Here is a 12525-nt window from a genome sequence, read left to right on the forward strand (position 1 = left end):
CTGGGCCACGGGTGCAGCTCAAGCTACCAGACGAGCCCCAGCCGCTTCCCCGGTGCATGCTGGGCTTGCACGCGGCCTAAGCCCCATGGCCAAAGCATTCAGCTGCCTGCACGGCGCCGACTGGGACTGAGCTGCACCACAACCCCAAAGCCTCCGCGCTCCCCTTTCCTCGCCACGCGGCCGTTGCTGCGCGGGAAGAGAGCGCGGAGGGCAGCCGCGAGACGCCCGCTCCACCTAGCGTTAGTTCGCCTGTACTTCGCTTCTTCTTCGGCTTGTTTGCCCTCCGTTCTGACTTCCGTGGCTTGCTTTGCCTGTTTAGGATCGTTACTGAAAATATTAACGTTCTGCTGGGTGTTTTAATGACAGCAGTGTCAACATCGACAGAAAGAAAAGCCTCCTGAAGAGCAGAAATAGGGAAATGGCAGAATCACAACTCACAGTCGTAGGAGTTGGAAGGGTCTTCTAGAGGTTACTGAGTCCAATCCCACTGCTAAAGCAGGGTGCCTACATCCTGCGCATCCTACAGGCTGTACCTGTGCAGGATGCACAGCAAAGTGTCCGGACAGGGCTAGAATATCTCCAGAGGAGACTCCGCCATCTCTCTGGCAGCCTGTGCCACTGCTCCGTCACTTTCACAGTACAGAAGTCCTTCCCAGTGTTTGTATGGAACTTCCCGAGTTCCAGATGCACTGTTGCTCCTTGTCCTGCCACTGGGCACCAATGAAAAAAGCCTGGCCCCATCCATTTGACTCCTGCACTTGCAGTGCTGAGATATCCTCTCCACCTTCTCCAGACAGAAGAGTCCCAGGTCTCTCAGTGTTTGTTTCCTCATAAGTGAGATGCTCCAGGTCCCTCATCATCTCTGTTACCCTCCACTGGACTCTTTCTATAAGATTCCTGTCTTTCTTAAAACAGGGAGCCCAGAACTGGACACAGTACTCCAGGATGTGGCCTTACCATGGCAGAACAGAGGGGGAGGATCACCTCCTTCAACCTGGTGGCCACACTCATGTAATGCATCTCAGGATACCAGTGGCCTTCTTGGCCACAAGGGCACACTGCTGGCTCATGACCAACCTGTTGTCAGCCAGGACCTCCAGGTCCTTCTTGGCAAAGCTTCTCTTCAGCACATCAGCCCCTAACTTGTACAGATGCATGCAGTTATTCCTCCCCAGGTGCAAGACTACACTTGTCTTGTTGAATCTCATTAGGTTCCTCTCTGCCCTACTCTCCAGCGTGTCCAGGTGTTGTTGAATGGCAGCACAGCCTTCTGGTGTGTCAGCCGCTCCTCCAAGCTCTATATAAACAGCAAACTTGGCAGACTTCATCCGTTCATTCAGATTGCTTATGAAGATGTTGAACAATACCAGACTCAACGCTGACCCCTGGGAAACACTGCTAGTTACAGGCCTCCAACCAGACTATGCGCCACTGACAGCCCTGTGAGCACTGCCAGTCAGACACTTCTCAATCCACCTCACTGTCCACTCATCTATCCCGCATTTTCTAAGTCTCATTACAAAGATGTTGCAGGAGACAGTGCCAGACCTTGCTAAAGTCAAGGTATGCAACATCCATTGCTCTCCTGTCATACACCCAACTGATGATTAACATCCTTGTTTCCTACACAGTTTTAAATTACCCCTCCTCAGTAATAATGACACATTAATCACCACTGAAAGATTAGATTTCAGAGAAAGTGAAGGATAATGTTCTACAAAAAGAGCAGGCCCTTCTTCAAATGCAAATTAACAGAGAACTCAGAGCAGGAGCAAAATGTGAGAATTAAGCAAGATGTCACTACATGGTCCAAAGCCTTCATAACAGCTGAAAACAATCTCTGCCAACTGATTTTTTTTCTGTTTTCCTACAGGTGATGGCCATGCTGCTCATTCCCACACAGCTGTTGGCAGTGGCTCTTGCTATTTCCCTGCAGCTGGTAAAGTCCACTCGTGGTGGTGTCTACTATGGAATCAAGCAGCTGCCGCCCCAGGTGCCCCAGTACCAAGCCCTCGGACAACAAGTACCTCACATGCCGCTGGGCAAGGAAGGCATCCCAATGCAGCACATGGGCAAGGAGGTGCCCCACATGCAGTATGGCAAGGAGTACCCCCACCTGCCTCAGTACATGAAGGAGGTTCCCCAGGTGCCAATGCTTGGCAAAGACATGGGTGCCAAGAAAGAAAAAGGTAGGCAGGTCCCTCATCAGCCTGGCCCTGTCACACTCCACACATCAGTGTTTGCCCCTGGGTGAGTGGGCTGCTGTCAGCTGGATGTGGCATACATTTGCTTTTTTGATTCTCTAAGTCATCTTTCTGTTGATTATCTATGGGACTGAAGTGCTGAACACACAGGACTTACTACACAGTCCTGCACCTACAAGTGTTTTCAGTATTCAGTAAAGAAAGTTTGGAAAATATGATGATACTTACGAAAGCAACAAAAAACATCCAAACTAGCAATGCCCACACAACCCTTTTGGAGACAGCATGTGTCTGTGCGACCTCAGCTGGTTAATGCTTTGTGTTTTAAAAGTTCAGATTAACTACAGTCTCCACTGGCTTCAGTGGCAGAGGGAGGATTTCAGGGTCTATTTCTGGAGTATGTGAACAAGAATAACTCTCTGCGGTAAAACCAAACCGTCTTCTGAGCAAAGGACTTTTTCTGTGCGCATAAAACGCAAAACATGCAGAGAGAGGGTTTTCCCCTCCTAAAGAACAGTCAGATCTTTTGCCCCGAAACCTCTTCTTTCATTGAACCTCAAACTCTCACTTTATATTCTCACATTATTCTTCTCACGTTACAGAACAAAAAAGCAACCAGACCCCAGCACAACTGCTCCCATGTGGCACCACCTTCACCTGAAATGCTGCATGATCACATACACAGATAAAAACGTGGTTTGGGATAATATAAAGCATTTTATGAAGCGTTTCGAGGGAGCTCTAATTAGCCATATCTATGCCAAAAACTTTTGAGAGCTTAGCAATGCTGAGTGAGGCTGCAGGTTTCCAGTAATATCTTAAAGGAAGCTAAAGCCTTGGTGTTGGCAGTCATACCAACACATAAATTTCTTACTGATACAACTTTATTGTATTGATCTTGCTAATGTAAGCCCTCCCAGCAACAGTACTCTGATGCCAAAACTACTCCTACCACACAATCACACCACACAGCTTCTGCGTCCTTCTGAAAGTTAGTTACTCACAGGTTAGTCTACAGTAATACAGGAGAAAAGTCAGATTTCTCTGCTTAATACTGTACACATGGAAAATGCTATGAAATGGCTCTTATGTGAAAAAAAAAAAAAGCAAACAGAGAGGATGCAAAACAATTCTTTCATATAAACAGAAACACAAGTTGGAAGTAAGCAAAACAGCAAGAACATCTTCTTAATTGCAAACATCAGCCAGTAATTTTTTTGACTTTTCCAGCTACCACAAAACCAAGAGGTACCATATGAAGCAGGCTCAGTTCAAAATTGCCTTTGTGTTTTTCAAGAGTTGTGAACTGTACATTGTACAATCGTCATTCGATTCATACAATTCACACTCCTACCTTTTCCTTTTCCTTTTTCTTTCTTCTCCTACACAGAAATACCCATGCGCAGCTTAAGGGGTGAGCAAGGCCCCCCTGGTGAGCCTGGACCAAGAGGACCACCAGGGCCACCAGGATTACCAGGTCATGGTGTGCCAGGAGCCAAAGGAAAACCGGGTCCGCAAGGATATCCAGGAATTGGGAAGCCGGGTTTGCCAGGGATGCCTGGGAAACCAGGGGTGATGGGACCACCTGGACCAAGAGGGGAGATGGGGCCGAAAGGAGAGGTTGGGCCCATGGGGATACCGGGGCCACAGGGACCACCAGGACCTCATGGACTCCCAGGAATAGGGAAAGCGGGTGCTCCGGGGCTGCAGGGACAGCCAGGACCAAAGGGTGAACCTGGGATGAAAGGTCCCCCAGGGGTCCCTGGGATCCCTGGTCCAAAAGGGGAGAAGGGTGTTGGGATCCCAGGTTTGCCAGGGCTGAAGGGCCCACCTGGGCTGCCTGGTCCCCCCGGCCCTGTGGGTCTGCCAGGGGTGGGGAAGCCAGGTATGGTGGGGTTCCCTGGCCCTCAGGGCCCTGTAGGCAAGCCTGGTCCCCCAGGTGAGCTGGGGCTGCAGGGGCCTCCAGGTGTCCCTGGGATGCAAGGACCTCCTGGCCTGCCTGGTGTTGGCAAACCCGGCCAAGATGGCATCCCTGGTCAGCCAGGTTTCCCAGGTGGCAAAGGGGAGCAAGGCTTGCCAGGCTTGCCAGGCCCTCCAGGTCTCCCTGGGGTTGGTAAGCCAGGCTTTCCAGGCCCCAAAGGTGAGCGTGGGGTAGGTGGCCTGCCTGGTCCTCTGGGGCCCAAGGGGGAGAAAGGCCATGCAGGGCCGCCGGGCATGGGGGGGCCACCAGGGGAGCCTGGCCAACCAGGCCTGCCGGGCATCATGGGCCCCCCAGGTGCTGTTGGTTTCCCAGGACCCAAAGGAGAAGGCGGCGCTGTGGGGCCACCAGGACCGGTGGGCCCCAAAGGTGAACCAGGCCTGCAGGGGTTCCCAGGGAAGCCAGGCTTTCCTGGGGAAGTGGGAGCTCCAGGGCTGAGGGGGCTGCCAGGCCCCACTGGGCCCAAGGGAGAAGCAGGGCACAAGGGCTTGCCGGGGCTACCAGGTGTCCCGGGGCTGGTGGGGCCAAAGGGTGAGCCGGGGCTGCCTGGTGCCCAGGGTCTTCAGGGCCCCTCAGGCATCCCAGGCATCGCAGGGCCCAGTGGCCCTATCGGCCCCCCAGGGCTGCCAGGGGCCAAGGGGGAACCTGGCCAACCCGGTCCTCCTGGCTTTCCTGGCGTGGGAAAACCTGGAGCTGCAGGGCTGCAAGGCCCTCCAGGGAAGCCTGGGGCACTTGGTCCCCCCGGCCAGCCGGGTCTCCAGGGGCCTCCCGGTCCCCCTGGGCCACCTGGACCCCCAGTAATCATCCCCCCGACTCCACCAGCTGCGGGACAGTACCTGCCCGAGGTAGGGCCAGGGATAGATGGCCTCAAGCCCCCCTACGGCTATGCAGGCAAGAAGGGCAAGGCCGGCGGCGCTGTCTACGAGATGCCTGCGTTCACGGCAGAGCTCCTCACTCCCTTCCCCCGGGTCGGTGTGCCCGTGAAGTTTGACAAGCTCCTCTACAACGGCCGTCAAAACTACAACCCTGCAACAGGGATCTTTACCTGTGAGATCCCCGGGATCTACTACTTTGCCTACCATGTTCACTGTAAAGGTGCTAGCGTCTGGGTGGCTTTGTTCAAGAACAACGAGCCACTGATGTACACCTACGATGAGTACAAGAAGGGCTTCCTGGACCAAGCCTCTGGGAGTGCTGTTGTTCAGCTGATGCACGGAGACAAGGTTTATGTTCAGATGCCATCCGAGCAGGCAGCAGGACTCTATGCTGGGCAATACGTTCACTCATCTTTTTCAGGATATTTATTGTATCCCATGTAAAACAAAAACCAGACACACACACACACACACACACACACATTCACAAATCTAAACCTTTCTTCTCTGCTTCAAACTCTTATACCACAAAAGATGCATTTAATGACTGTTTTGGACCATTCTGTTAAAAAGAAAATACAAAGTTTAACATGCACAGCTAGATATAAAAAAAAAAAAAAAAGCGTGGTGAACATATTTAAAGGCGTGTATCAGGTTCATAAACAGTTGTTTCGTACCCAAGGGGGACATATTAGCTGTACATTATATATTTCTGTGATGCCGTGCTTCATTTCATCACAATAATGCAATATTAAGGTTCAAATCAGTTTTTGTCACTCACTCCTGCTGTGTATTTGACTGATGCATTGATCACAGTTATGAGACGAAAAACAGTGACTGAAAACAGAGTAGGTCAGTCTCCAATTACATGGAAAAAAATGAGTGGCTTTTTATTTGTTTGGGGGGATTTTGGTGGTGGTGGGGTTTTTTCAACAGCAGGGCTGCCTGACAAGCGGAGGTTCTCTTACTGGAGAGCTTTCCTTCTCTTCCCTTTATGTAAGATATACCTACAGATTCATTTTTGTTCTTCCTAAGCAATTTGTTTATTATGGAAAAGGAATACTGACAGCAGAACCGTTCCCTGAGAGCTTTCTCCAGGGGTCTCTGGATTCAGCACACCGCTTTACTCCAGCAGGCACTGGGTTCACCCCCAAACACCACAACACCTTCAAAAAGCCTCCATCTGTACTCGCACCGTTGAAGCAGATGCGGTAGATCAGAGCAAATGTAAGGACTTCACTGTTTGCATTATGCCACGTGATTAAGACATCATAGCCGACACATGGCAATGCAGCAGGGTGGTATAAATTAGCATGGATTCCCATATTCGTGCTAAAAACCTGCAGTCTGTCCAGCTTGCAAAAGGACACACATATTCTGCCACTCAGCCAAAATGGAATCAGTTTACTCTTCCATGACTAGGCAAAGCAAAAGTAGCTCTGTTTGCTAACTAACTAACTCATCGCCTGAGATCAACCAGTAACCTTACCCGCAATGCTGATCACACAAATTCATCTGTGAATTTCGTTTTATCTAACGGCTGATTTCCAATCCCTATTTATATGTTACCAATTGTCTAGGAGAATCCGCAGGCCTCAAATCTTTTCTGTATCTGGGAAAAGCGACTTTTATGCAAGAACTGTCTTTTCATCAATGGTGCTAATCTCACCTCAAGAGTAGTAATTTAAAAAACGACAGTGTCCTTCTCTGTGTTTCCCTGTACAGTGCTGCACATCACACACTTACGTTAGTTGAAAGAGTTGCTCCTCACTTCTTCCATGTCTTAGCTAACGCTACTGCTTTTGATTCAAAAATGAACTAGATTTTTCATGCAGAACTAAAATTGGATTTAACTGGCATTACTGTTATTTAAATACAGAGTTTAATGCAGTCTGACATTGACTAAGGACTCCAGTGATATAATGTGGTGCTTTATCTCAGAAATTTTATGGAACGTTGGCAGGAACAGACGGACAGCTTACCAGCCACTGGTGACTTTGGTATGTTTCCAGAATATATGAGATATGTCAAAAGCAAATAATTTTGTATTTAAAATTTTTGTACTGATTTGAAAAAAAAAATATCTTATTAAATATCTTTAAAAAAAAAAAAAAAGAAAGAAAAAGAAAAATGGATCCTCTCTTCATTAAGCAAAGTCGTTAGAAGGAACGTTCAACCCATCAGCTTCATGTACCAGGCCACAAGGACTGATTTCCTCCAGCTCCCCTGTGGTGGCATGGCTGGCTCAGACCGTGAAGGTCTGCCACTGAAAAAGGCACAGGGGTAAGAAAGGAGGGGAGCTGAGAGATTGGACATATGTGGGATGGGCTGGTAGGTGCTGTACTCAGCCAAAAAGTCAACGTTGGCTGTGGGATGCCAGGCTAAGAGATGTGTGCTACATTCCTATGGTGTGGAAACAACTTTTCACACTCCATCCGCGTCCCCTCATCCTGTTGTTCACTCATGGCAAAAAGCTGGTGCGAAAGTGGCAACTAATTTCTCACTGATCTAGTTCAGTGATAAACTGCAGTTCCACTGCAGAGAGTAAGTTACAGCCCAGGGTGTGCCACCCCAACCTCGCTTCAACGACGAGCATTTCCTCCATCCTTAAAGGGCACTACCGAAATGAATACACTAAATACCCACCACTTGTGGCAGGAAACTGCTTTTTGAACCGCCCTGAAGATGCTGGCATAGCAGGGGAGGGAAAAAAAAAGGAATGGAACATTGCAATCAGTACCCAATCCCTTCCTATCCCTTCCTAGTACCCTGTGTCTTTCATCACACACCATCTTCTTAGTTAACTGTCTTTCATTTTAGCATTCTCCTGAAAGAACCAAGTAAGATAAGATCAGAAAGCCATGAAGCAGTTTCAAGAGGATGTTTGTCTTGATCTTACCCACTAATACCATGTCCAGTTTTGCTGTTAATCAGCCCAGAGCAATATTTCTACCTGCAGCACAGCTTGGTGTAACCAAGGCTCAAGCATTTTAAGCTCTGTTTGCCCTTCTAACCACAAAGGTTTGTTCTGAAACGTGATACCACATCTGAGAAGGCTGTATTTGCTTTACACAGAGCTAATAATGGGATTGGGCATAAACAGCACAGACCTTGCCAAAAAAAAAAAAAACCCAACTTGGAAGTAACATCTTAACACCATTTATTCACAGATAAATAATTGATTTCCATCCGTAGCATTCAAAATTTCACTTGAAACATCCATAAGAAAGCCTTCAAAACACAGTTGACGCTTTAAAGGCACATAAACTTTAGACAAATTGCAAATAAAATAATGAAGTACTAATCTATATCAGAAACAGACGTTGAGCTTTGCATGGTCTTAAGATCAGGCTCATCTTAAAAGTGACAGTACTTTATTACCTGCCCTGCTAAAAAAAGAATCCTGGCACAGGAAACAAGAGGTACCATACACTCACTGATCAATAAACACAAAAGCTGTGATTCTGTGTTGTTCTCAACAAGCAGCCGTGAGAAATGTGATTTAGCTGAATCTGTTAGGCACTGTCCAGTTCATATTCAGTGCAATAATTTGTGACCTTCCTTATCTCGTATCTCAGTATTTCCTTTAATTATTACAGTAAAGATACTGGCAAAAACAAACAGGCTCCCTAAGGGTCTGGACCAAACAGAACTTGGGCTGATGGATGTTATCCAGCTTGCTACTTGTGTGTACTTCGGTACTTCAGAGTGAGGTCTTTCTAATGGTGCAGCATTTTGTAGGGCTAGCAGATAAAACACAGGAGCATCTCTGCTGCAAGATGCTGCTGGTGTGAGCTTCAGTCCACTGCTGGGGAAGAGGAAGAGAAGAAGCAGTGGTGAACCATCTGACTTTGCAATAGATTCAGAAAGAAACTTCACAGGGTACTCATACCTGTGGAGACACGCTACTACAGACACGAAAATAGGGGTTGAGCACCTTGGGATTCACAATTTGACAGCTTCTCCACTGATGATGTAATCAAAGCAATGGGCAGCTTTCAAAGGAAAATTCCAGTGCAGAAACCTTGCCTTTGGAAAGGCAAAAAATAAGAAGTATTTGAGGTATGCATTGTAGCCCTTCTGTTATTATATAATAAAATTTTAAAGCCCTAAGGCCAACCTTTGATATTACATGCTACCATTGAAAACGTGACCCAGATATAATAGGCACCACAATCTGCAGACATTATTGACCAAGTAAACACATTAATTCCTGCCCTCAAGAAGTCCACATAGAAGTCTGTTCTCAAGGCAGAATAGCAGAAGTGGCCATGTGAGGTGGTATGACACTGACAAAGCAGGGCCAGTATACACAGAACCCTTCTAAAACATTTAAGGGAGAAAACCAATGAAAACCAATTAGCTCACTGCTAATTGCTGAAGATAAAAGCTGCTGGACTGCCAGCTGTCCTTTTTCAAAAAAAAACAGTGCCTACTGTTTATCAATACTATCAAATCTTGCTTCATGCCCGAGCAAACAGGTCTGGCTCTGAACATGGCAGAGTCCCCCTGCCATGACAGCAGCCTCAGCCCATGTGGACTCAGTGTTCCTGCAGGAGAGAGAGATGTGGGCAGAAAGCATGCACAGGAGTACTGCCTAATTATCAGAAGGAGAAAGTCATGAACAAGGGAAGACTCATGGAGGAGAAATAAAAAAACAGCAGCCGATAGGGATAAATGCCTGCATTTTGAGCACATTTACAATATCCAATGTCAGAAAAGAAGCTTAGAGAGACCATAACAGTGATGTGATTAAAAATGAGAATAAAGGAGACTACTGTAAGTAAAAAAGGAATTTGGGGACACCGTCTGTTTGCCATGAAGTCCTTTTTACCAGTTATTTTGTCTGCAGGCAGCCCCCACCTCTGCCCTCAGCATAGTGAGACTCCTGCAAGGACTTCTGTGCAAAGAAAGCTCAGCGCTGCCAGCTGCATGAAACACCTTTCCTTGCCCTTTTGTTTCCTTGTGGATTTGCCGTCAGTAGTCTGAATCAGTGCAGGGCTGGTGCTGCATAGTCATGAACACTTTCTAAGTGACTGAGGTAAACATGAGGCATAGATGCTGACAGAGCTAAAGGCAGCGTCACTGTTTTCTGGTGCAGAACTCCACCTTTTTCTGTTCAGATTTTTAAGTAAGACCACTTCTGCTACTTTAACACAGAATCATAGAATGGCCTGGGTTGAAAAGGACCACAATGATTATCTGGTTTCACCCCCCCGCTATGTGCAGGGTCACCAACCAGCAGACCAGGCTGCCCAGAGCCACATCCAGCCTGGCCTTGAATGCCTCCAGGGATGGGGCATCCACAGCCTCCTTGGGCAACCTGTTCAGTGCGTCACCACCTCTGTGTGAAAAACTTCCTCCTGATATCCAACCTAAACCTTCCTGTCTCAGTTTAAGACCATTCCCCCCATTTCCTATCACTATCCACACTTGTAAACAGCCATTCCCCCTCCTGCTTATACACTCCCTTCAATTACTTCTGGTTTCCTCCACCCCTGCAGCACAGGTACCTGACCTGATCCTCCAGCATGCTCCTTCTGTCCCTGCTGCCACCTGCACACAGCTGTTTGAGGGGCCCCTCCATGCAGAAGCACCATCGTGGCTGAACTACCACTTCCTCGTGCCACACTGGGATGCACATTTTTATGACATCTGCAGTTATTTTAAATACGTCCCATTTGCTTGAAATTGAACAGAAGCCAGGAGTCACTAGGTAAAAACAGCATACAACAGCACAAGCCACCTTTTCATTGGCAGTGGCTTGCCTCCAAAGTCACACTGCACTCAGCAGCTGCCAAGTGGCAGAGCCAAGGAGCTAAAGAAGAAGCTATCTGGAATTTTTTTAATCCCCAATTGCATTCTACAAGAGAAATAAGAAAAAGATATGATGGCTCTTCAGTCACTCCAGTGCTTACTCCTCTACACTGCTGCAGCAAAGGAACTGGGATCAGCACTCTTGTAATGCTCAGCCCCTGAAAAAGACAACACTGTGCTCATGACCTGTTAGAGGCTTGAGATCATATTGTAATTGCTTGTACTGGTTCCAGATGTACTACATCTTTGTGTCTTTTTATTAAAAAGCAACAAATTTTTTCTATCCACTTCAAAGACTTTTTTGAAACAGATTTTAGTGTTTTCTTCAGGTACGATCAGTAGATAACTATAAAGATCTTCCCAAAAAAGCCTGACTCTATAAAAAGATATATAAATAGATCCTGTGAAAGATTTAGAATGGAATTCTACTTGTTCTTTCATTTTAAAAGTTGTCAAGTACATTCCCAGGCAAATATAACTTATTTGGTAGGGTGACTGAAACAAATCAATACAGGAAACACAATCTTCCCAATAAATGTCTCCATTAAATTCCCATGTAAATGCCCACTGATTTAGCTCAGCCACATCATTTAAACCTCGAGAGATGTAAACGGTAGCCAAACAGTAATTCAGCTGATGCAGTCTTACAGTGTCCAGTACATTCTGCTGCCGAAGACAGGAACATTTATTGTTCGTACTTATGCATGTCAGAGTTGTAAATGCTTTGCAGCATGCGAGAAAGGGGATTACAGTTGGAAAAATATATTGTCATTCTTGCAGGAGAACAGAAAGACATACTAGATTCTACCCTGAAGTCTGGAAATCCAAAAACCTGTGCCTCTAAGGTTAAACTCAATTGTGAACATCTCTGTCTGAGCTCACATTCCTGTTGTCATTTGGGGGAAGCAAGAGACACAAGCAGTCGAGACAAAGCTTCAGTCTTCAAATTCCCTCTATTCTAAGAGAAGTCAAAAACCGTAAAATTTATTGGAAGCACAGCACAGGTCATATGTTTTTTTCCATAAACTGGTACAACATGAGCATTGTCAATGCCAGCATCTCCAGTAAACAGACCAAAGGGTCTTCACCTTTGGCACACACAGACAGCAGTTCAGAGTTGATGACCAGTGCAGGTTGTGGCTTCTTCACAGAAGATGGATGTCCTCTGCTCAGGAGGAGGGCAGATTGAAATCTGTACGTTTGCATGTTTCCCCTTCTCCCAAACACACAGTAATGACTTAAAGGCATCGCTTGTAAAGCCACTTCCGTATTACAAGATTCAAGCATTGACATCCATCCACTACTTGAATAGTTGTCTCAGTCTCTTAACAGTGTAATCCTTTTGGAGGACATTAGAAAAGAAGGTATTCCAGAGAAGTAACCATTTGGAAAAAAGTTCTTGCTGATAAATAAGTAATGTGAATCACATTTTTATACATCCCTGATACTTTCAGCTGAAAGTTTTGTGTTTTTCCCATTAAATAGCTTCACAGAAATTCAGTTAGCTCAGCTTGAAATAGTCCATTATCCTCTGGCTTAGAAGAAGCTTCTGCCTTATGAGGTTTCCGTGCTGTTTTTCAACAGTAAACAGTTATGTTGCACTTAAAAAATAAAAATGTCATACAAAAAATAAAACATTTTGAAATCTTGA

The 12525-nt window shown here is 46.6% G+C and overlaps 1 protein-coding gene across 1 annotated transcript; it reads left to right on the forward strand.

Annotated features, from left to right (window-relative positions):
* Positions 1-1876: 1876 nt before the first annotated feature.
* COL8A1 (collagen type VIII alpha 1 chain) lies at positions 1877-5501 on the forward strand (the record flags this gene model as incomplete). Its single annotated transcript, XM_079549587.1, has 2 exons — positions 1877-2189; positions 3595-5501. The coding sequence occupies 2 exons, from the start codon at positions 1877-1879 to the stop codon at positions 5499-5501; spliced, it is 2220 nt and encodes a 739-aa protein (XP_079405713.1).
* Between the last annotated feature and the right edge of the window lie 7024 nt (positions 5502-12525).

Source organism: Tetrao urogallus, assembly GCF_951394365.1.
Source record: "Tetrao urogallus genome assembly, chromosome: 1".
In the NCBI taxonomy this organism is placed as follows: domain Eukaryota; kingdom Metazoa; phylum Chordata; class Aves; order Galliformes; family Phasianidae; genus Tetrao; species Tetrao urogallus.